Below are 24,795 nucleotides of genomic sequence, written 5' to 3' on the forward strand. Positions count from 1 at the left end.
ATTATCTCTCTTAATTAAAATACTGTCTTCAGGTCAGTTGGTCTACCCAAACTGGAATTGTAGCTCAGGCAATAGGAACTGACCTCAGTACTCACCAGCAGAGATCCACTAAATTTATGTAACCTTTAAGATTTGCCTATGCATCTGAAAATCAAGGGGGGTTGAGATACTGAAGGGTACCAACTGTAGAGCTTTTTCTACTCATGCCTCCTTGTAATACAAAGAACATTTACTTAAATGTTAATTTTTTAAAAAAAGTTTCCACATATTGATGCACAATGTAACTGATGGAGCAGATGGTTTTCTGAGGCTTAACGCTTACACAACGCGGTGACTTAAAACTACAAACAAAATTACAAAGTAGATACTGAATATTTATAATGAGAAAATTAACAAATTCCAATTTTACGAAAAAACAAAACCATAGCTATCACAAAATTCAGAAAAATAGCACATTAAGTTGAATACACACTGCAATGCTTTATTTTCCTATATTTTTGACAGCATACTCTGATTCCCTCTTTAAAGGAAAATTGTTTAGTAATATTTTCTATAGAGTGTAGACAGTGGGAAGAGAATTCAGTATTCCCTCTAGGGTGGTTGATCACAATTTGTTTTATTCCATTGATAACTTAGAATTTCAGCTTCAAAGCACCGTAGGTGATGTCAAGTTTTTAGGATTGTTTTCAAATTTGGAAAATCCTCTGTCAAGCTTCTTTCATATGTGAATTGTAAAATTTGGAAGAATTCTTCACAGACTAGCTTCTGGCACTATACATTTCAAATCTCAATTCTCCCCTATGCATTCACTCCCAGTGCTGGGTACATGGATATATGACGTCTAGTCCCATATTTTCTTGCCATTAATCCAGGTGAGTTTATCAGTGGGCAGTAGGAGTATTCCTTGAAGCCATTCTTAGAGCAGACTGGCTAGCAACAACTGAACTATCAATATATATAAGCACATCTGCACATCACTTTATATATGTCATTAACCCCAAACAAAATATAGATGCAAGTAAATTTTCTCAATGCCAAATATTCTCATCAACATCCCAGCATAATCAGACAAAAGGTGAATTGTAACAGAAGATTGAATGGACAGAAATGGTTTTTACCAGCTGTGATTAAAATCTGTCAACATTGCAATTTTAAAAAATAGTATTCTTTAAATGAGGGCAAGTGAACATACTATACTCCCAGGGGCCCCTCCCAGGACCTTGGAAGTACAGGGTCTGACACTTGAGTTTCATTAACTTCAGGGTAAATCTGCTTCTCAGCACAGGTTATGCTTTTCCAAATTACACATGGCCTTCCTTGCCCTCCTACCACTCTGTTATACCACACCTCAGCAAGTGCCCTGTTGAGAAACACTGGTCTCGGATGACTCAGGACTCTGAGATAGAGTCAGCATAATTATAGGATCAGGTCAGCATAATTATTTCCTTGGAAACAGCTAGATTCTACTCCAGAGCAAGTATTCTCTTGTGTGTTCCTTTCAGCGTTTACATAGATCTTTATTGTTCAAGACGGTAGCCAATAGCCATATGCGGCTATTGAGCGCTTGAAACACGGCTAGTCCAAATTGAGATGAGCTTAAGCGTAAAAATACATACCAAATTTCAAAGAGTTAGTATGAAAAATAGAACTTAAAATCTCCTTAATATTTTTACCTTAGATGACTTGTTGAAATATTTTTATTTTAGTGGGTTAAAATATTATTAAAATAGATTTTACTTGCTTTACTTTTCTAAAATGTGGCTACTAGAAAATTTTTGATTACTTACGTGGCTCATACATGGAGGATAATTATACTGGCTCACTGATCAGATATGAACTCATTATGTCCTTAATGTGACCAAGCCTCAGTAATAATGGCACCTACCTCAAGGTGCTGTGACAAGAATGTGTTTGAAAATAAATGAAGAGTGTTCAGCAATAGTGCTTGGCACCCTCGTAAATTAGTGCTCAAGAAATGCTAGCTGTCAACACTATTGCTGTTACCACTGTGCCCTATATCCCTGTCCCCTTCTGAAATTCTCTAATGATGTAATCACGTCTTGTACTGGACCTGTCCCTCTCTGGCATGGATTTCAACCACAAAGTTACTTTTACATCTCCCTCAGGCTTAGAAGAAATGATATCTAGAGCACTGCCTAGGGGAAGTAACGGGATATTTAATTTTTCAGCTATGAGAGCACTGTGTATGTACAGAAAAAAAATTTTTTTACAATAATGCATTTACAAGGAGCCTTTAATTTCTGCGTACACTTCCAACGTACACGAACATTTCATGAATTTTCATCATTATCAGTCAGCAGTTTAGTTTATGCAGTATTCATATTCATTGCCACTTTTGGCTAATCCAGCCATGTTTGACCAATTATTTGAGTATATTATTGCTGTTGCCAATATTATTTTATAATAATAAGTGAATACTGAAAATAATATTAATAATGTCAAAATAAAATATAGGTTTTATAAACTAAACAAAATCGTGACAAAGACCTTTTCGTTAAACTAGCTAATTTTTAGAATTGAATGAATGTCTTATTAGACCCAAGCCGGTAAACTATGTGAACAGTTGTGAGGGAATGGAACAAAAGTAAAGAACACGGACAAAATTGAGGAAACATTGTTGAAGACTATCTAGGTAAAGTCTAGGTAAAATTAGAGATTTTAAACAATAACTTAGCTCTCTGTGAATGAACTCTTCCTGAAGCCTTACTAAAGAATGGTTATATTTGTTTTTGAGGAATATGTTTTACTTGAAAGTAAAGGACATGTTTCAACTATGCAAATACATTTGCAGGAAACATTCAATGATAGGATCAACTGTATATAAATCCAATAAATTTACACCCCAAAGGGCATTCACAAGAGGTTTGAAGAAAAATTAGAGAATCAACTCTCTTTGCTTAGGTTGATTCCTTCCCTGCCTCTTAGAGCTGATGTGAAAATCAAGCAAATGGGTGGAACTGAAATTATTTGAAGGAGAAAGGGAACACAGAAGTACATGGTGCTATTACTATAAGCCCTATCTGTGATTATATGTGGAGTGTCTTTATTAGGTCTCCTGGTTGTTGCAACTTGACCCAACCTGAACTAAGTGGAGAGACCCCGGTGGCAGGAGTTCAGGTGGCTCAGAGAACCAGGAACTCAGGAGGTGTCAGGAACCCAGATCTTGCAACACTCTCTGTACACCTCTCATCTCTGCTTTTCTACACACTTTGGCTCCATTCTACTCTTTTTATCCACTAGATCTCTTGGTTTCTCCTACACAGTGACTAAGACGAGGAATGAACTCCATGGCCACTACCACTAATGCAGGAAATAACTCAACTCACAGATTCGTCCTTGTGGCAATGGTTGAAGAACTGAGCTGCAGGTCTGCAGAAGCCCCTGACCCGGGAAATTGTCTTGAGAAATTCTCTGCCCACCAGAATAGAAATAGGACGCTGGACTTTCTCTACCCAGGAGGAATGCCATGAATATGAAAGAATCTACATATAATACTGTTAATGAAAACTAAAGCCCTTTATTAGAGACATCACCTCCCCCCGCTCAATACACACACAATTTCCAAAACTTAACCGATATATTTTTTCTCCTTCGCGTAGAAAATGTTGGGTGTTACAAATGTTACAAAAATGCGTTTAAAGCATCTTCGATTTTTTGATGTTAAAGTCCACCTAAAATGAGGATCCTTGACTGGCCGGCCAGGACAAAATGGCCGACTAAAAGTTGTTTTTCATGCGCTCAAATCCATCACACATTTGTTGAAAGTTACACGATGCAAGGAACAGAAACATCCCTGGTCCAGCCTTGCCCTGGGTGGAAGAGTCATTGCCACCGCTGTAGCAGTTTTTCAAATGTTCCTTTGCTGCCACAGCCCACAGGAATTAACAAAAGAATGCGAGGCAAGAGCGCCTGCACCCACCCTCCTCCCAGGATCGGATGATACCAACGCCCCCGAGAGCCAACAACTTGACTTTCGAAACATGGAAAATGTCCGAAATACCAGATACATTTCTGTATCACGCGAATAGTGCTAACCCAACGGAAGGAAAACAAACATTGGAGACTAAGGATGGAGGCCGGCCACCATCCAATTAAATACAGGGTGAAAATTACGGGCTGGGGAAGTGAGCCAACCCGCGAGCAGGGCGGGACTTTTGAATGAGTTCTTAGCCCAATCGGAATATCCCGTTAAGACTAAGAAACTGGCTGGATTTCTTTGTGGTTGTATTTGCTGTCCACAGGAGTGGAGCGGGGCAGGCGGATAGCCCAAGTACGCAAGCCTCCGGACAGCGCTTGTAATTGCTGACCAGGAGACTAACCAAAAGCACCGCAGAGCAAAGAGCAACCCACAGGGATGGGTCTACGCCCTGCAACCTCACAGCAGTCACCCTGCCAAGCCCTCACTGCCCATCTTAGGGTAGCGTGAGCAGCCTTCTGCAACGACTCCTGCGCAACCTTGATTTAGATTAAAAGGCGAAAGGGGATATAGGTATACAGAAACAGCAAGTACGGAAAGAGTATACAGCTCTTTTTTTTGATATCAGTGGTGGCTCTGAAAAGAGCCTTTTTGGGTTTTAGAAGCAGACGATTAACAACCTACTTCTTTTTCGGTGCAGCCTTCTTGGGCTTGGCAACCTTGGGCTTGGCGGCTTTGGTCTTCGCTGCCTTAGCTGCGCTCTTGGCGGCCTTCTTGGGTTTCGCAGCTTTAGCTTTCCTTGGGCTCTTGGCAACTTTCTTGGTCACAGTAGCTGCGGCTGGCTTCTTCGCCTTCTTCGGGGTCTTCTTGGCGGCTTTTTTCGGGGTGGCCGCACCCGTGGCTTTCTTGGGCTTCTTAGCTGCCCCAGCGGCCTTCTTGGGCTTGGCCGCACCTGCTTTCTTAGCCTTGGGCTTGGCTTCCCCAGTGGCCCCTTTCCTGTTGAGCTTAAAGGAGCCGGAAGCACCGGTGCCCTTGGTCTGCACCAGAGTGCCCTTACTCACCAGGCTCCTAAGACCCAGTTTGATGCGGCTATTATTCTTCTCCACATCGTAGCCCGCGGCTGCCAGCGCCTTCTTGAGCGCAGCCAAAGACACACCGCTCCGCTCTTTGGAAGCGGCGACAGCCTTCGTGATGAGCTCGGACACCGGCGGCCCAGACGCCTTCCGGCGCGCCCCGGCCGGCTTCTTGGCCGCCTTTTTCTTAACCGGGGTCTTCTCCGCAGGAGGCGCGGCGGCGGGAGCGGCAGGAGCGGTCTCCGACATGCTGAGTGCTGAAGATCTAGAACTCGGGTACAAGTGGCAAGTCGCCGATGGAACTACGCTTGGGCCGGGCCGCCGTATATATAGAGCGCAGGCGCGCGCTGATTGGTGCTCCGGTCGCCCGCCTGGCTGGCAGGCTCTGAGCCGCCGCGGTGCGCCCAAGTTGTGTTTGTTCCACTTCACAAAAGGGGGAAAATATTAAAATACGCAGCACCAAATCACCCGAATTTGGTCGGGAAAGGATCCGAGAAGCCTCAGGCTTCGTGCTCTCCATTTATTTTTTCCGCAACCACAAAGACTACTCGTCCAGTCGTCCCCAACTCCCCCAACTCCTAGGGAAGTCCTGGGCAGTCGGAGACCACTTTCTGTTTTTCTTCTAAATTACCTGTTCGCTCCTTTGCCCCTGAAAGTTCTTTTTCTCATGGGTGGTTGGGCACATGCTTCCCTTTTTTTTGAGCCAAAAATGAAATGGTTTCCACCTAAATTTTCACCATAATTCTGTTTCTTCGCAAGGGAAGTAACACAGGTCCTCTGTGAATTCTGCGTACAGACCCACAGGAACTGTGGACTGGGACCAGGATTCTGGGGCCAGTCCAAAGCAGTTAGGGCGGGATGGGAGGGGGTTCGTAAGCCTTGGGGGGGTCCTGGATGATGGGGGGTTAGAGACTTAAATCTTTGATTTGAAGACATTGAAACTCTATCAAATCCCTCTTTTCATAGATGGGGGCGGGGCACTCTTCTCACTTCTCCAAAGGCGAGAAATTGGGCTGTTTTTTAAAAGCTCTCGGGTTTCCCTCTGGGTTGTGCAAGGCAGGGGGTCTGGCCCTCAAGGATAGGGATAATGAGGGAAGAAAGGAGACCCCCTAAGCCTGCAAATAACCCCCAAATAGACTTGGCCGCTAGGGACGTTTAGATGATCTGTTTTCAAAGAAAACAGGCATTTATTTATTTATTTTTGCATGCCGCAATAAAGAGATGAATTTCAGCACATGAAAATTCTAGGTTACTTCCAGTAACAATATCTAACACATGTCGTGGTACAGGACACTCTCTAACTGGGAACCCAAAGATACAGATGGAAATAAAGCAACTGGCTTCAACAAGATACACTTTTGACTTTTAAGATGAACTATAGATTTGAAACAGAAATGAAACGGCAAAATTTTAACAGAAGTAGAGGAAAATTACTAGAACAAATAAATTATTATGCCACTTTTTGCTGATAAGCTCACCTCTTATCTCCTCTAAAGCCGGCCATATATATTCTATTCTAAAGCCCCCTTTACTACTACTACATCTAGATAAAAATATGTACTAAAGATGTCAGTCTTAGATGTGATAGTCAAAAGGGGTTATACAAATTAAGTTCACTGATGAATGAAAAATGAGGTATCTTCTTTTAGACTAAGGATAACCCCATGGTTTCACTGAATAACATTCATTCAACATTTGGAAACTATGTCTACTACTGGTCATGTCCTCTGGGAATTAACAGCCTAATAAGATTAGTGATGGATGAATTAGCAACCACAGAAAATCGCTTTAGACCTGTCATCCATCAGTGTGACTTTGGGCATAGGAATTGTAAGAAATCATTGAAAGTGTACGAACAACTAAAGTACCTTCATCATGCTAATATGTTTTGGTAAAAACATAAAATAAGAACATGCCATTTTGTTCTGATTCTATGTGCAATGAGCCCCCTCTTCATCTGAAACTCAGCTAAGTATGCATGACCACCAGGAAAAGAGCTGTGTGGAGTCTTGATTACCAGGTCACTGAACCTCCCTTCACTATAAAATGGTGTACCTGGGCTTCCCTGGTGGCGCAGTGGTTGGGAATGCGCCTGCCGATGCCGGGGACACGGGTTCAGGCCCCGGTCCTGGAAGATCCCACATGCCGCGGAGCGGCTGGGCCCGTGAGCCACGGCCACTGAGCCTGCGCGTCTGGAGCCTGTGCGTCTGGAGCCTGTGCTCCGCAACGGTAGAGGCCACAGCAGTGAGAGGCCCGTGTACTGCAAACAAACAAAATTGCAAATAAGCAGCATGTAAATTTGATTACTGTAATTCAGTTTTCTAATATGACCACTCAGTTTAAATCACTCAAATCGCATCTCTCCATATGCAAATCTGAAGTCCAGAACCAGCCACTCAAATTCTTGCTCTCAACCTCCTGGCCACATGATAGAGATCAGAAGGCAGAAAAACAAGTAGCCCTTCTCTAGATCCCTGTAACTTGTGTTGAGAAAAGTCAAAAACAAAGCAAAGATATTTCTTCATGTCTTTTCAAGCTGTAGTAGAGAATTCTCCACGAGTCCACTTGTGGTTCATCTAATGCTCTAAGGCCATGCTATACAGTAAAATGGAATGTGAGTCATACACGTAATTTTAAGCTTTCTAGTAGTCACAATGAAGAAATAAGAAGAAATAGGTGAATCTAATTTTAATAATATATTTTACTTAACTCAGTATATCCAAACTACTATCACTTCAACATGTAATCGATATTTAAAAATATAAGACAGTTTCTATTCTTTTTTTCATATGGTAAGTCTTCAAAGTCTGGTGTGTATTTTACATTTGTAAAATTTCAGACTAGTCACATTACAAGTGCTCAATGACCACATGTGACTAATAGCTGTCATACTGGACAGCACGCTGTCCAGTATGACTTAATATTTCCTTTTCGATTGGGCTCAGAGTATGCAAAATTATACATTTACTTGTAGAAGATTGATACATTAATAAAGGTCTTGTTCAGTAGAGATGCAAGTGAATTCTTTCTAGTAGAAAAGATAACCCTAAAAGTTATGATTGTATTGCCTAATAGGAATTAAACAATTTTGTATCTGATTTTTCAGCCTTCCAGCATTCTTTCTTGCCCTGACTGAACACATATTTCATTCTCCTGTATCCTGCTTTGACCTAACTTTTTCAATTCTGCTTGCTCCGTCATTAATACTGAAATCATTCTCTGACCCATGCACAAGCTCACTATACACAGTACTTGTATGAGAGTCATGTTTTGAAAATTATACTTTTACACTTGGTTATTCAGTTTGTCCTACAAGCTCTGAATCAGAATCTTTAAAAACCATTCTAAAAAATTGGAAGATACAAGATTTTTTGACCATGAGCTATAAAGCCACCTTAGATCTTGTAGATGTCCCATGAAGTCTCAGGTTTTGAACAAACCTGTGAGCAACAAAAGACCTACTAAAATTAACTCCAGGGAAGATTCAGATTAAGGTTGTTGTCTGCCCACTCAAAATTGATGGTCTCGAGATAGCCAGCAATAAACTGAGGACAAAGGTAAATGTTGCCATGCAATAAATTGTGTATTCTTGTATTTACACACATCCTAAATCTTACGGGTTGGCTAATTTTGTTTCATATTCTTCGGGTCGGGAAAGCTGGTGGACAAAGTTAAAGATGCAGAATGTCAAGCCCAAATGGAGCTGGAGCGAGAGAGAGAGACTCAGACAGCAAGATACACTCAAAGGAGAGTGAGAGGAGTTGTTGGGACAGGTGTATGGATCCGGGGCTGACAACTGATTTTTCTTTCACTTCCTCCTTCTACCATGCCAGGAGAGTGTTCTGTCCGTTCGTTATAGGCCCCAACTGGAAGTTATTAAAACCTGATTTTTGCTGACTCGCCAAGGAAACTTTCAGTTGAGACTAAAATTTCTGTATCTTATTCCCTGACACACTTTCAAAATACACTGCGGAAACCAACAGAGAATATAGTAGTAAAGCACGTAGTGGGAGCTCAGTGAATACATAGAGAGTATTACAAAAGGAACAATACATTGCAAAACATTTGGAACTGCTATTAGAATCACATCAGTGACACAAGAAACTAGGGCATTAATAGCCACCTGATTTTTCAAGCTTGTTTTCAAATGACTTTAAATGGTTTCAAAAGTGAAACCCACCCTCAAAAGAAAAGGATTTGTCAATAGCGAGAAGATATACATTTTTACACTTTCTCAGTTTAGGCTGCTAATGAAGGCAATTATAAAGCACAAGATGAAAACATATATTAGGCAATAGCCTTAATCAGAATAAATACATGGCTTTACACGATGACTATTTTGGAGGAAACAGGGGCATACAAATTTTGGTAGATTTGTTAGGACATGTTATTGCTTTTTATTTCCTAGCTCATCACTGTGCCATGCATAAGATTTTCACATATGCTTACTGAGCACTTGTTAAGCAAAGGACACCAGGAGGGAACAAAAGCAAAGATAAGCCAAGCAAAGTGTCTCCTCTCAAGGAATTATACGTTTTGAGACTGACACAGACAAGTATAATTATCATACAGTGTGATAAATCTGATAAGAAAGACACAAACCACTGAGAGAACAAAAGTATAAAAACCAAAAATGTTCATGTGCTGCTTAAACGTTTGCCTTCAAGTACTTACTAATCCAATTGGGAAATGAAGACATCAGAGAACAGGCTAGAACAGTGGTTCTCAAAATTTAGATTTCAGGACCCCTTCACATTTCTAAAAATTAGTAGCCCCCCAGTAAGTTTTGTTAATGTAAGTTACATATATATAGATATTTACTACTTTAGAAATTAAAACTGAGTATTAAATTTAATAATCACATGTATATGGTGTTTACTACCTATAAAATGAATCATATCTATTCATAATTATATATAACAAACAGCATAGAATATATTCATTTACATTATGTACTATAGATTTTGTACATAAAATGTATAGCACATAATACTATATATACTATATAGAGATTTATATGTAAAATATATAGTAGTATAAATATATAATATTAAATACATACTACTATATATTTTACATATAAATCTCGACATAGTATGTATATTTTATATATACTATATATAGACGTGGATATGAAATCTATAATATGTAATACTATATATATAATATTATGTATTATAAATGTAAATGATAGAAGGTCAACTCAGGAAGGTTCCTCACTCCGTAGCCCATTCAAAATCCTGGCAGCCCCAGGCTAATCTGAGACTTGTAAGGCTGCCTGAAGGTTGGGAGCACAGCTGAGTTGTTAGTGCAAAAGAGCGGAAGTCAAGACAGCAGCCTTGGAGCCAGCACACTCATTTCCTCCTCCGTAACACTCCCCACTGCTCCCTCGTCCCAGGAATATAGTGAAGATTGAATTAGATAATGTGCGTACAGTTCCTGGGATTGGACAGAGCACACAGTAGCCTCTTATTTAAGGTTTATTTCCATTACATCCTTGTACCATGGGAGCCTCCTGTCTTGGGGTGACCCTGAGACAGCTGATACTCTCCTTCATTTGGAGGAGTGGGTAAGAGTAGACCAAGTCCAACAAGCTGGTTCACTCTTTCCAATTATGTGTGCTTCCCCTGGCAGCTTCTGAAAGGTCACCAGACCTAGGAACTAACCCAAGGAAGACCTCAAGAAGAGATTCTAATAAGAAGAGAAGAAGCTTGCCCATTAGAGAAGGGAGATGTGTGTGTGTATGTGTACTGGGGAGTGAGAGGAGAGAACATAATCAATAATCCTGACGTCACCCTGCATTTTTTACTACTGAACTCACTTAAACCTTCTTAAGTTAAACACAATTTCTGGTTGGGACCAAATTCTTACAATGTTAGCTAAGAATGTTACAATGTTACCTAAGAATTTGTAGCTATGCTTCAGTTAATACATAGATTTCTTATACTTTTCATGGTTAATGATAGTAGCACTTATATTTACCTCTTAATTTTATAAAATAGTCCAGGAAAAATACAGATGTGGCATAGTATGTTTATCAAAAGGACTGGCTCAGAAGCTGGAATGCCTGAGTTCAAACTCAACTTTGCCATTAGATAATTTTATTACCTCCTCTATGCCTCAGTTTTCTCATCTATAAAGTGGCAATGGTTGTACTTGTTTTACAGGTTGCTATGAGAATTAATGAGTTAATGTTTATGTAGTTCTAAGAATAGTACCTGCCATGTTGTAAGTACAAATTTTTATATACATATTTTAAAAATTATTTTAAAAGTTATACATACATTCTTATAAACACAACACCATTCTGTAATTGTTGGTTTAAGAGTGTCAATAATACTAATAAAGATAACAGTTAACTGAACACTTTCTATGCACCAGGCATTATATGCACTATGTTCATTCTGTCTTCACCACCATCCTATGACTACCATCACAAGCATTAGTACTTCACCAATAAGGAAATGAGATTGAGAATTCAGATTTCTCCTAGGAGAGCCCTGCAGACTGATTACAATTCATGTACCCTGAACACACACACACACACGCGCGCACACACACACACACACACACACACACATATCAACTGAACTAAAGTCAAAGACCTTTGTTTTTCTATTATAAAATTAAAATACTCCCATAACTATTAATTACTTACTAGTCTGTTTAATGAGTTGTAGGCAGAAAGCGTTTTCACCCCTGCAAACAATTCTGCACGAATATCACACCCTTCCGGCAGAATCAAAGGTGTTTACAACACATCTTGCTGTCTGTTCTGATGGACACTAGATGGCGAGCCCAACCAACCTAAGCTCATTTTGGCGGCTGGCATGTTCCAGGCTCTCCAGGCCCTTATGTAATTTTTAACCTTTAGTTATAATTTAACACTTTTCTGTTTCTTTTGGTGAACAGAAATTTTTATTCCCGTTTGACAGATGGTGATCCTGACACCACTGTGAAGCCCTGAGAGTTCAGCAAGTCTATAGGCAGGCAAGAGCAAGGGAGGAACAGATTAAGTGGCTTGGACTGACAGTTGGCTAAGTAGTCCAGAAATATCATGCTGGATAATTATTTCATTCCACAAAAAATTAATCTGCACCTTCGATAATCCCCTCTGGGTTTAGGGAATAAGGAAGCAAATAAGACAGGCTCTACCCTTATGGTGGAATTTGGAGGATGGGGACCTAGAAAAAGATATGGAATAATGGCTGTGGAAAAGGTCGGAGTGGACATGAAAAGGAGGAAACGGTCGACTTTCCCCAGGCGTGGAGGTTAGCCATAGTCTTACAAAGGCAACTTTTAAAATACTAAATTATTTTTCTTTCCTTTCTTAAAGTAAAAATGACCACAGTGAGGAGGAAGATGACAGAAGAAAACACTATTGTGCAAGGTAACAACACTGGTACTATCTTGGTTAAGGTATATCAATTATGACAATGGTGATAGTAATAGCAAATTTATTACACACTATGTGCTAATAAGGATAAAAAGATTTAAAGGGTTTGTGACTTTGCAATGTGCCTAAGGTCAACCCAGCACCTTCATTGTAACACACACACTCCAAACAAAGCCTCAAGAAGTAGACTGCACTGAAGTGCAGGTTGTGTAAAAGTCCAATTAACAATTTAATAAATGGGTTTGTTTTGGCTTCAACCCTTCCCTGCCCAAAGGCATTTACAACGTAGGATGTCGTTGGCACCAATAGGCACTAGATGGCGCTCCAAATTAACACTGTTCTTGTGGCCAGGCTAAGTCATCAATCATTAACTCTGGGTTGACATATTACCCAGAAGATTTCAAAACTCATTCATATATAGTCTTTTGATGGACAGAAATGATAATTACCTACAGTTGACAGTGACAGTATTGAGAAGCTGTGAGACTGGAGTAAAGGCCCAGAGCAGTCAAGTACCAAGCTGGCTACCGGGACCTTTGGAGTCAATAATCTTTATAAAGAGAAATAAATTGTCAAATGGACAAGAAACCCATGGTTGATTCATTCACCTCCTCAAGCAATTCATAAGGAGGAGAAGCACAGATAACTAACCTCGAAGTGCACACAGTTTAGAGTAAGGGGAAAAGGCATGGAAAGAGAATGGACAGAAATGTTTTACATCTGGCAGTATAGTGTGGAGTAGAGACTAAAGGAGAATATGGCCAATTTTACAAAATCATGGGGGTAGAAACAGTCTCGTGCAGAAGCCACTTCAACTGTGTCTTAAATGTGAGTAGCAAATTAGGCATAAGAGCCCCAAAGACCTAAAGAGACTGCATATGTTTTATCCTTTTAAATTATTATTATTTTGATAGTGAGATAACCACAATACAGACAGTCTGTAAGAGGATGCTGACCTATCACCTGGTAGGGAGCAGCATCCTCAGATAAAAAATATCATTGATAATATTAGTATGATATTAGAATATGTACTACTAATAAACATGGTTTAGCCTTGTTTATTTGCCAGGCACTTGTTGAAGGCTTCATTTATCCATTTTTATTCTTTTTCACTTAATTCTAAAAATCATTTTATGAAGTAGCTGTTATTATCACCTCTTTACAAATGAGAAAGTGGAGACGGAGAGTTTCAGTGGCTTTGCAGTATAACTTTCCCTTGAAGATTGATTATAATTCATGTGCCTTTAAAGCACACGTATATACTCATCAGAAATGAGATACAATAGGGTAGTTTACAAAAGCTCTGATTATACTAAAGTGAGCAAGAGTAGACTTTGCTGTTCTTCTCATCGGTAATGAAAAATACATATACGACAGTTTTCATTAGAAGATATTAAATATCGAGGACATTTTCTCCCTTAAAATTTCTAAGGCTTTTGGAAGAGCTGAAAGATAACAGTTGACAAAAATAGTCATCGCAATGGTCCCAAACGCTTCCCAAATGAAAGAGACATTTATACCATGGTATCTCGTTAGTTCTGATGGCACTCTAAACAAAAACGTACAACATACAGTTTATTCCTAACCTGCCAGTCTGTAATTATTACCTTCTAGGGGTGTCCATATCTGTTAACAGCTGCAAGAGGTCATTCACATAGAGTATCTCATTTGGTGATCAGAAATTATTATCCCCATTTCACAGATGAGCAAACTGAGGTTCAGAGAAACTGGAGTAAGGCCATAGTACCGTTAAATCTTTCCCTTTTTGTAGCTCTTTGGAGCTCTCCTCTGCTTGCTAGATGGTATGCTGCCTGACTCATGAATCATTCAATAAAACCAATTCAATCTTTAAAATTTACTTTGCTGAATTATGTTTTTTAGCAGCAGCTTAGTGACTGAGTAAGGGGAGAGGGAGGGAGGATGGTGGAATTTGGAAATGATGACTAAACGGTACTAAAATGTTTCATTGTGGAGGGGATGACAAATGTTCTAAAATTGATTGTGGTATAGTTGCTCACCTTTATGAATATTCTAAAGCCGTGGAATTTTATACTTTAAATGGATGAATTGTATGTACGTGAATCATATCTCCATAAAGCTGTTACCAAGAAAAAAAAACTAATTGTACAATCAACCCCCATGTGCTCATCAGCAGTAGTCAACATTTTCCCCACCCGATTTCATATCCCCACACAGTTAAGAGGCCTTCATTTCCAACTCTGATTTTTTCTGAGATGGCCAAAATTTGCATACATGCTTTAAAAGGTATCACTTATTATATTTATTAGGCACTTAAAGGTTTCAGGAAAATCAGGCACTAATATCCTTTTGAAATTTCTCAGAGAGTAGTTCTCAAACTTTGTTGTGTGTGTTGGGGGGAAGAGGGGTATTTAAAATCCCGTTGCTCTGGTGGCACCATACAGCAATTAAATCAGAGTGTCTGGGGGCTATAGCAGGGCATCAAGAGGTTTAACGATTCTCCGGGTGATTCCAATGTGCAGTAGTTTGTGAAATATAATTTAACTACATAAATTGTGAAAGATGTTTCGGTAGATAGGATCTAATCCGTTAATCTTATGATTTAACTAATTCTGATCAAAGAATAAAATAAAATTTTTATGCAAAAACATCAGGATTGGAAAGTTGAACTTAAAATTTTTCAAAATGTATAATTAAATTTTCAAGTTATTCAATATTTAAATATTTAGATCAGAAAATCGTTAAAGATACTTTCCCCAGTCAGCAACATCCTCCCTGGGTTTAAAAACCAGAAGGACAGCTGGGTCACCGAGTGTTTCCCAAGCAGGTACTCAGGATTGCAGGAGAGCTCAAGTGCAGGAGACCCATTTCTTTTCGCCAGTGGCCCCGGAAAAGGATCCCACTGGCCAGGAAGTTTCATCTGGGATCCCCGGAGCCTCGGCAATGGCTCCAGGGTGACTTCTTGGGCCACCCCCGTTCCCCCGCCCTACCCAAGCGGCTGAAAAGCGCCAGGACGGACGGTCGGAGCCGGCGAAATGGGCCCGCGAGCCCGGCCGGCGCTTCTCCTCCTGATTCTCCTGCGGACGGTGGCCACGCAGGGGCGACCGCCGCGTGAGTCCGGGGGCCGCAGGCCAGAGAGGGGAGCGGGGGGTGGGGGGAGGAAAAATCGAAACTAGCTTTTCTTAGCGATTGGGAGTTCGCTAAGCTCGGAACGACTGCTCAGTCCTGTGCGCGGTCCCCTCCCCCAACTTTCCCCGGAGGGGACGTGGGTCACTGGGGTGCAGATGGGGTTACGGGGCCTCTCGCCCCAAGACCTCCACGCCCACCCCCGGCCCGCTCGCTGTCCCTGCTGCTGTGGAGTTACACTCGGAACCACCCACTCCCTCCTCCGAGCGTGACGTTTCTAGGTATAAACCTTTTCTCATCGAGGCCAAACTCTCGGATTAGGGGTCCTTGGACTCGGATCTCGGTATTCTTGTTTCTACTGGTGGTTGTGTCGTTTTACCCCCGATCATCCCCAAACAGGAAGTTCTTTTCACCAAGGGCGACCTCGGCCGGAGCGCCCCCTCGGTGTTTCCTTTCCCGGGCGCTCTAAGGGTTGGGAGACTTTGGGACGAGCGAACGCACGGCGGACCCAGCTGGGTTTCCATTTCAGAACCACTGGCGCTGTGGGTGGGAGGTTCTTGACAGAGGTCAGCCTAGGGACTGACTGACTCTTGGTGATTGTTCTTTTGCCTGGAAAAATAACATATCTGCTGTTTTTGAACTTTTGAACTGAATCGCACAGTTCTTTTCAGCCCGGAGTTGTTGATTTGCAGTGTTAATAGTATTGTATAATTAACTGGCCTTTACTAAAGGATGCCAAAGGGATGGTAATTAACATGTAAGTAATGACCTCAGTTTTAAATCGCCTTCAGATCTGTGATCCTGTTTGACTCTACTATGCATTTGGGAGGTAGGAGCTATTAGTATGTTGATTTTACTCGTGGTTAACGACCTCAGGTTAAATCCTTTCCCCAGGTTACAAAGAATTCAGGCAATCTGGTTTTCTGACACTAAATGAAGTACCACTGGTTCTAATCTTAGCTGACAGTGTTCGCCCTTACTGTTGTCTGGCACAGCTCTGGACGCTTCATACTTCGTCATGTAGCCTCAGAACCACACTTGGAGGGTAGCTAGTATGTGTATCCATACTTTATAGATGACGAGAATGAGATAAGACTTGCTCACAGGTGGTGACTTTGTTCAATGTTACTCAGGGCTTTTGAGGCAGAGCCTGTGTCTCCGCTTCATAGCTGCGATCCTTAAAAGTCATACTGCATTAGAGGTTGAATCATAACATTTGTTGGACACAAGTCTTCACTGTTCACAAGTATTGAAGGAACACCACCCATGTGTTACGCTGTTCTAGACCCAGGAGAGAGCAGGGAGCCTAGTCCTCCCGTGCTTTGTATTCAAGTAGACGGGGATGACAATACACAAAAGGATAGAGAGCATCAGGTAATGGGTGCCCTGAAGGCGTGTGAAGCACAGAGATCAGGGCAGGCCACTCTCCCTGGCTGGGTTTGAACAGATACCTGAAGGAAATAGAGGTGATGCTGCCTGGGAGTAGCGCTTCCCGGACAGGATGGGGAGACATGGCAAGGATTTGCAACCTCAGCACTACCGATGTTTTTTTGTTGTGGGGACTGTCGTGTGCATTGTAGTATGTTTAACAGCATCCCTGTCCTTTACTCACTGGATGTTAGTACACTCCCCAGTTGTGACAACAGAAAATGTGCCCAGACATTGCCAAATGTCCCTTAAGAGACGAAATGTCCTGGTTGAAGAAAGAGCAAGGGCACCGCTGCAGCAGGAGCGCAGGGGCCGGAGGCCTAGAATAGGCAATGGGCTCAGCAGAGGAGCCGCGGGCGAGTCTCCTGGGGCCTCACAGGCTACAGTGTGGATTCCAGCCCAGCAGTGATGTGATCAAGCACAGCTGTTGAAAAGATTGCTCCAGCTGCTCCGTGGAACGCATAGTGAAGGGCAAGCAGACAGGCAGGAGTTGATGGACTGGGCCGGTGGAAGCAGAAGTGGTGGCGAGAAACGGTTGTATTCTGGATCTATTTTGAAGGAAGTTGCTGAGGGATCTATGAAGGATCACATGACAGACAAAGTCGAAGGTGCCTCTGTTATTGTTTTATTTTATTTTTATTTTATCGGCCTGAGCAACAGGGGGATAGGTGATGCCATTTCTGAGATGGTGAAGGTGGAAGAAAGAGCAGTTTGGGGGAAACCAGGAGCCTGGTTTTGGACTTGTTCAAGTTTGAGATTCCAGTGAGTCATCCAACTGGTGGTATCACGTAGGCAGTTGGAGTGTAAGAGTCTAGAGTTCACGGCCAGAGACAAAAATCTAGAAGTCAGCATTTAGTCACCCAACAAGTGTGTATTAAGCACGTACTACATGCCAGACACTGTTCTAGGCATTGCGGATACATCCCTGAACTCCCTCATTCTAGAATTGAGGGGAGGTGTAAGGAAGCTCTCACCTGCCCAGAAGTCTGTCCTCTTGGGCTTACTGGAGTTTTTCTATATTTGCATTTGATTGGGAACAGTTTTGCTGCTGAAAAGCTGCGCTGAGCTGTTTATCAGCACATCTTCCAGCATTTGACAGCGAACATTTACAGGCAGACCTCAGAGATATTGTGGGTTCGGTTTCAGACCACCACAATAAAGGGAATGTCACAGTAAAGCTACTCACATGAAGTTTTTGGTTTCCCAGTACATATTCAAATTATGTTTACTACACTGTATTCTACTAAGTGTGCAATAGCATTGTCTTAAAAAAACAACATACATACCTTAATTTAAAAGTACTTTATTGCTGAGAAACGTTAACCATCACGTGAGCCTTCAGAGAGGCAAAATCTTTTTATAACAGTAACATCAAAGATCACTGATCACAGATCACCATAACAAATATAATAATAATGAAAAAGCTGGAAATCTTGCGAGAATTACCAAAATGTGACGCAGAGACATAAAGTGAGCAAAGGCTGTTGGAAAAGTGGTGCTGATAGACTTGCTTGACACGGGGTTGCCACAAACCTTCAATTTGTAAAAAACACATTAGCTGCAAAGTGCAGTAAAACGAAGTCTGTCTGTACACTGTAAAGCATTTAGAGATGGAAGTAGTGAAAAAAAACAATAACTCCTCTGGACTTGGATCTAATTGGCTCTGAGCTCTAACTCTCGAGCTCAACTGCCCTGGCTAGGCACACCTCGGGATTTTCTAGAGTCTGTTGGATCCAAGGGAGGCTGCTGTAACTGTGACTACCGGGGCAGAGGCTGGGGCCTGCGATGGGGTGGAAGGCACACGTGGCGGAGGGGCACAAGGGGAGAGCAGACGGGAGGGGCACGCGGAGGGAAGGCAGGCACCGCATGTCACTTTCACGGGGTGGGACCAGACACAGCTGGTACCAGTTGATTCAGAAGGCCTGCCTCCCAGTTCCCCAGGCAGCTCACAGAGAAGGCCTGTCGCCCTCTCCCCAGGGTCACACTCCCTGCGCTTCCTCTTCATGGGTGCCTCCGAGCCAGACCTTGGGCTGCCCCTGTTTGAGGCCTTGGGCTACGTGGACGACCAGCTGTTCGTGTCCTACGATCACGAGAGTCGCCGTGCAGAGCCTCGTGCCCCGTGGCTCTGGGGCAGGGCCACCAGCCAGCTGTGGCTGCAGCTGAGCCAGAGCCTGAAAGGCTGGGATCACATGTTCATCGTGGATTTCTGGACCATCATGGACAACCACAACCAGAGCAAGGGTATGTGGCGAGCACGCCTCGCCTTCCCGAGGTGGGTGGAGTGTGTCCCCGCCTCAGGGATGCATCTTGAGGGAGACGACTGGCTATTTGAGATCGGGGGACAGGGAAGAGGGCAGGAGTTTGATTCCTGAGGTCACTGGGTCCCCGTAATGGCGAAAACAGGGGCCTGCTCCTTTGGTTTCAGTAACGAAGCTGGGAGTGCTGTCAGAGTCCCACACCCTGCAGGTGATCCTGGGCTGTGAAGTGCAAGAGGACAACAGCACCAGAGGGTTCTGGAAGTATGGGTACGATGGGCAGGACCATCTTGAATTCCATCCTGAGACGCTGGATTGGAGAGCAGCAGAGCCCAGGGCTCGGACTACCAAGCTGGAGTGGGAAGTGAACAAGATTCGGGCCAAGCAGAACAGGGCCTACCTCGAGAGGGGCTGCCCTGAGCAGCTGCAGCGCTTGCTGGAGCTGGGGAGAGGGGCCCTGGACCGGCAAGGTATGGCGGGAGCACCCTCTGCCCCCCTCTTGACGGACGGACAGGAGGGGGATGCAGGGCATGGGATCCCTGGCTGGGTTTTCAGAGATGGTCCAGGTTGTGTAACTCTCTGCGAAGGTAACGAGGTCTGAGTTTTCCACCCTGAGGTCTCCAGCTCTGAGGTCTCCACCTTACAATTGAGATGTATCATCCAGCCATGAGTCACGGTTTTCATTTTTTTTCCATGCACGTAGCTAAAGAGGAAGTAACTGTGATTTTTCTCTTGATTTAACCAAGAACGCTATATATATTTATAACTCTTAGGAATTCAGAGATGCCACTTATCACATGAATACCAAGACAAGAAATGAATACCAAGGAGGCAACCGGTCAGAGTAGCAGAATCTTGGAGGGTAAAGGTTACGTTCACAGAACATGGTGGTAGTCACATAGGCTGCCTATCTTACAAGGCCCCTTTTTACAAGAATAATTATTGGGTTGAACCAGGTGAAATTACCAGTAGTACATATTCAATCACTTTTGAGCCTCATAGGGGCAATTTCGTCTGATTCAACTTAATATCTTAACAAAGAACATAAGACATGGGCAACAAGTATGCATATTTACATGTGGGACTGGAGAACAGGCTCATATGACTGTGACTATTCTCTATGTGACACCACATCAGAACCCAATCTTGGAACATGTGTTGGGGCACAAAATGGTGTGTCTCTCCTACAACTTGCTCTGTCTGCACAGGGAAACTCCTTCCTCCAACCCATAGAGAAAGTGAAGTGAAAGTTCTGGTCTTCCTGGCATGGGTAGGAATCCCCCCTCCAGATCCTCCCTCCTTCCTGTTCAGCGCTTCCTTTGGTGAAAGTGACTCATCACGTGGCCTCTGCAGTGACCACTCTACGGTGTCAGGCTCTGAACTTCTACCCCCAGGACATCACCATGAGGTGGTTGAAGGACAGGCAGCCACTGGATGCCAAGGACGTTGAGCCTGAGGACGTGCTGCCCAACGGGGATGGAACCTACCAGGGCTGGGTGGCTTTGGCTGTGCTCCCTGGGGAAGAGCAGAGATACAGCTGCCAGGTGCAGCACCCAGGCCTGGATCAGCCCCTCACTGCCACCTGGGGTATGGATGAGAGCCAGGGGCTGAGAAAACCTGGTGTGGGTGGGATGGGAGTGGTCAACAGGGCAGTGAGGGGAGGGTTGGCTCTGGGATGGGGCAGTGATCATGGGCTTTCACTTGCTTTTGCTATTTTAGAGCCCTCGCTGTCTGGCACCCTGGTCACTGGAATCATCAGTGGAATTGCTGTCTGTATCATCCTCTTCCTTATTGGAATTTTGTTCAGCATCTTGAGGAGAAGGCAGGCTTCCAGTGAGTAGGAAGAAGGAGGAAGCCTCTTAGCATCTCTGCCCCCAGGACACACTAACCCTCCTGCAGGAAGTGGGGCAGGGGGAGGGCAAAGGGGAGCTGGCATCCACGAGAAGCCTTCTCATCTGTCTTTCTCTGGGAGCCCTGGCATCTCCCTGGGAGCAGGAATTAATGATTTCCCTCAGAATGAAAGCTCTGAATTCAACAGACATCTTTTGAATGCCTGTTATTTTGCAAGGTGCTGTTTTAAGTAGTGCGGGTGCTTTGAGTTTAAGTCACCTTTGCTATCTCAGAACCCAGGTCTAGTAAGGAATGAAATCCATGACAGGTAAATGCAGTTAAAGACCCCCAAAGATCCTAAGGCAGATATGAAGCACATGCTCCGGGGTGTCAAGGGAAGGGATGACCACGTTCATCTGGGGATCAAGAAAGGCTTCTGGATCTTGAAGAAGTAGGATTTCTTTAGGTGAGGTTGAGGACTAGGGGAAGTCAAAGCAGATGTAGCAACTGTGCAAGTGGGAGAGTGTGAGGCAGGCTGGGAGGTGAGAAATTATTATCAGTTGGACCCTTGACTTTACGTACTTTTCAGTCTGCATTTCTACTCCCTGAACATTGGTGGTGCAGGGGAAAGAGGGGCAGACAGAAGCCAACTCCTGTAGAGCCCTGGGGGCCTTTGGGATGTTATGTTATGAGCACTGGAGGGGCGGCGATCAAGGCAGGGACTTAAATAAGGAAGGAGGAACCCAGTCTCCTCATGGAGTGAGTTGTTAGGAGGTGAGATGGGAGGCAAGGAGACCAGTTAGGAAGCTATTCAGCAACTCCAGATGAGAGATAATGGTGCCTGAAATCCAGGAGTTCCTTGGGAAGGGGGTGACAAGAGTTGACATGCGTGGCCGGGGAGGGGAGGAGGCAAGAGGGTCGTAGGTCTGTGATGCCTCTTTCCTGGATCTTGTCTTTACAGGAGGAGCCGCAGGGGACTATGTCTTAGCCGAATGTGAATGAAGTGCAGCCTGCAGACTCCTTGTGGGGAAAGAGAGGGTGCACTTGAGGCGTTCTTCATGTTTCCGGACAGCTGGACCTAAGAAATAGAAACTGTCTCAGGAACTCTCTGCTCTTAGCCTTCCCCGTTCACTGTCCAAAAGTTCCCCATCTAGGTTTCTGAGTTCCTGCTTCTTAAAGGGCCCTAGTTGTGACCTCTCCCCGAGAACTGGCTCTCCTGAATCCCAAGCTGCGTGTAGAGCCTGCCTCCATTTCCTGCATCACCTCAGACTCCATACACCTACGTCATCTCATCTCCTAACGGTGGAATGAGTCTCCTTAAATTTGGGGGGACCTGTGATTCCTTTAAACATCTGAGAATAGCTTTGAACCTTCTCCTCGGGACATACACTCTAATACCCCTACCAGCATTTGACACACGCATCCAGGCGTTTCCTGGACCCACTCAAGTTTCCTTTTAACCCTCTCTCTATTATACAAGAACTCACCTGTTTCCAAGCCCCGTGGTCTCTTCCATCAGAGGGAGACCTGGACAGTTGTACAGTGTGAAGGTTGTGCACTGCACAACCCGAGGAGGCACCTTTCCCAGAAAAGGCATCATGGATGTCTGTGCGTTTTATGATAGTCTTCCCGAAAATGGGTGGGAAGTGTCTTGAGGAGGGAATGTCTTTTTCTAATTTGCACATAGGTGCCATGTAGGTTTCCTTAGGTTAATGATACCCGCACTTACAATGCCAGACTTGAAGTAGCACAGGATTTGATCTCTGCTCACACCCTCTCCTTGTTCTGACAATGAAAATGATAATTAAGATGATGATGATAACGAAAAGGTGGCTGACACTTATTTATAAAGCTCTTCCTTGGTGCCGGACTTAGTTCTGAGTGCCTACTTACATACATTATCTCAGTAGTCCTTTGATGTAAGTACCATTATCCTCTTTTTTTTTTTTTTAAGATGAAGAAAGTGAAATATAAAATAGAGTCTCACAGCTTACCAGGGACAGAGACGGGTCTCAAACTCAATCAATCTGGCTCTTTTTTTTTTTTTACGGTACGCGGGCCTCTCACTCTTGTGGCCTCTCCCGTCGCGGAGCACGGGCTCCGGATGCGCAGGCTCCAGACGCGTAGGCTTAGCGGCCTTGGCGCACGGGCCCAGCCACTCTGCGGCATGTGGGATCTTCCCGGACCGGGTCACGAACCCGTGTCCCCTGCATCGGCAGGCGGACTCTCAACCACTGCGCCACCAGAGAAGCCCCAACCTGGCTCTTTGATCCAGCCCTTGGCCCTGCATTCAGATGGTTAGATGCCTGGAGTAAATGGGGAAGGAAGGAGATGGCTGTGGAGATCGCTCTTCTCCTGTCTCATTGTCTGTATTCTCAGTGAGTTTGACCCAAATGAAGGGAAAAAACAGCAGAAAACAATATCAGCCATGTTTCCTTTCAAAGTCCCTGAGGGAAGAACCCTGGAATGTGACCCCTGTTGCCACCACTGGCCAGCTCTATCTGGCATCACTCATGGGACTGTGATTGGGGGTGTCAGTTAGTTACTGTGTTGGACCTCACAGTGTCCTGCTCCAATCAGGACCACCAGGGTGGAGGCGTTTCCCTTCAAAAACTGGAGCAACTTCTCTCATATTAAAGATGGAAAACTAGAAGCCACTGAGTGGCCTTGGTCAGCACCAAGATGCTGACCCCAGCATCTTCCTGGGGTCCGTGAGAGTCTGGTTCTCATCCCCACCCGTGCACATTCAAAAAAATTAACCAGGTCACTCAGGAATTAGTCGATTCTGGGAAAATAATTTGTCTGACCATATTCAAAAGGGTACTAATATATACACGCAGAAAACTTGTGTTTACTTTGTGCTGCCACGTGTATTTGGCAGCATAACCGTGAACAAGGCTTTCTGTCCTGGAGGGCAGCTGCCTCAGATCAAATACAGCTCGAAAGTTTGTTTGGTGGGTATTGAACTTGGGCAAAGAGATCTCAACTATTTTTTTAAACTTTTCTTTTTTTGCAGTTCCCAAAGTTAAGTGGATAAAAGTACATAGGATTTGTGCTTACTACAGAAAAGTTGAAAATGAATTAAATTGAAACTATTATTCCGTTAGCCAGTAATAAAGTCTATTAAAAATTTGCGTATTTCCTCTCACTATTATTGCTATATTAAAATAGATAAAATTAGTAGATACATATATTTTAATAAATGCATAATTCATTGTGTTGTGTACTGCATGGCTTTCCTGATGTATTTGTCCATCTTATGTATAGACTTAATCGACTTAATCATGTTATTTTGGGGACATTTATACTGCTTCTAATTTTTTTAATGTTTTGTTTCATGAAATATTTTCATTAAACCATGGTATCTGAATTAATTGTTTTTCTTCACACTAGACACATTACCATCTAAGCTGTAACACATTGGTCATTTCACCTCCAAACCATGGTGGAAGCACACTGATAAATTCTTTCTCCTTAAACATCATCCTATACTCAAAGCAGACTGCCAAAAAGCTTCCTGGCTCATACTAAGCTTCCTACCTCATTAAGGATATGTTACAATTAATTAGGCAACATTTGTCTTATATTGGTTTGTTTCTCACAGGCCAAAATTTGAAGAAACATTCTACTCTTCACAGTAATACACATTTATTAACAGTCGGCGACTGCGGCCTGCTAATTTTTTTTTAATAACCGTAGTAATAAATCTCCATTTTCTTTCAGTGTTTCTTAGCTTAATTTTTCTAGCCTTGTTCATCAATTCTTAAGGTC

The 24,795-nt window shown here is 43.3% G+C and overlaps 2 protein-coding genes across 4 annotated transcripts; one reads left to right on the plus strand and one right to left on the minus strand.

The window, feature by feature from the left end:
* Positions 1-3,518: 3,518 nt before the first annotated feature.
* LOC101333469 (histone H1.2) lies at positions 3,519-5,297 on the minus strand. The gene has a single exon (XM_019945135.3). The coding sequence runs from the start codon at positions 5,257-5,259 to the stop codon at positions 4,618-4,620; it is 642 nt and encodes a 213-aa protein (XP_019800694.1). The 5' UTR covers positions 5,260-5,297; the 3' UTR covers positions 3,519-4,617.
* Positions 5,298-15,245: 9,948 nt separating this feature from the next.
* Positions 15,246-24,394, plus strand: HFE (homeostatic iron regulator). Of its 3 annotated transcripts, none has more exons than XR_012334365.1 (6): positions 15,246-15,496; positions 18,917-19,180; positions 19,365-19,664; positions 20,403-20,781; positions 20,914-21,027; positions 21,986-24,394. XR_012334365.1 is itself a non-coding variant. In XM_004316281.4 (6 exons), the coding sequence occupies exons 1-6, from the start codon at positions 15,421-15,423 to the stop codon at positions 22,024-22,026; spliced, it is 1,071 nt and encodes a 356-aa protein (XP_004316329.3). In that variant the 5' UTR covers positions 15,253-15,420; the 3' UTR covers positions 22,027-24,394. The 3 variants fall into 3 exon arrangements, 2 of the variants coding, with proteins under 2 accessions (XP_033719500.1, XP_004316329.3); XM_004316281.4 differs by having other exon boundaries at positions 15,253-15,496; positions 20,506-20,781; XM_033863609.2 differs by lacking the exon at positions 20,403-20,781 and having other exon boundaries at positions 15,249-15,496.
* The last annotated feature ends 401 nt before the right edge of the window (positions 24,395-24,795 follow it).

Source organism: Tursiops truncatus, chromosome 10 (assembly GCF_011762595.2).
Source record: "Tursiops truncatus isolate mTurTru1 chromosome 10, mTurTru1.mat.Y, whole genome shotgun sequence".
Taxonomy (NCBI): Eukaryota; Metazoa; Chordata; class Mammalia; order Artiodactyla; family Delphinidae; genus Tursiops; species Tursiops truncatus.

Bases quoted from the DNA above. Each gene is read 5' to 3' on its own strand.
- HFE (XM_004316281.4), top strand. From the start codon at position 15,421: ATGGGCCCGCGAGCCCGGCCGGCGCTTCTCCTCCTGATTCTCCTGCGG. The intron at 19,665-20,505 runs GTATGGCGGGAG...CTTCCTGTTCAG, and splicing joins AGGGGCCCTGGACCGGCAAG to CGCTTCCTTTGGTGAAAGTG. The intron at 21,028-21,985 runs GTGAGTAGGAAG...TTGTCTTTACAG, and splicing joins GAGGAGAAGGCAGGCTTCCA to GAGGAGCCGCAGGGGACTAT.
- LOC101333469 (XM_019945135.3), bottom strand. From the start codon at position 5,259: ATGTCGGAGACCGCTCCTGCCGCTCCCGCCGCCGCGCCTCCTGCGGAG.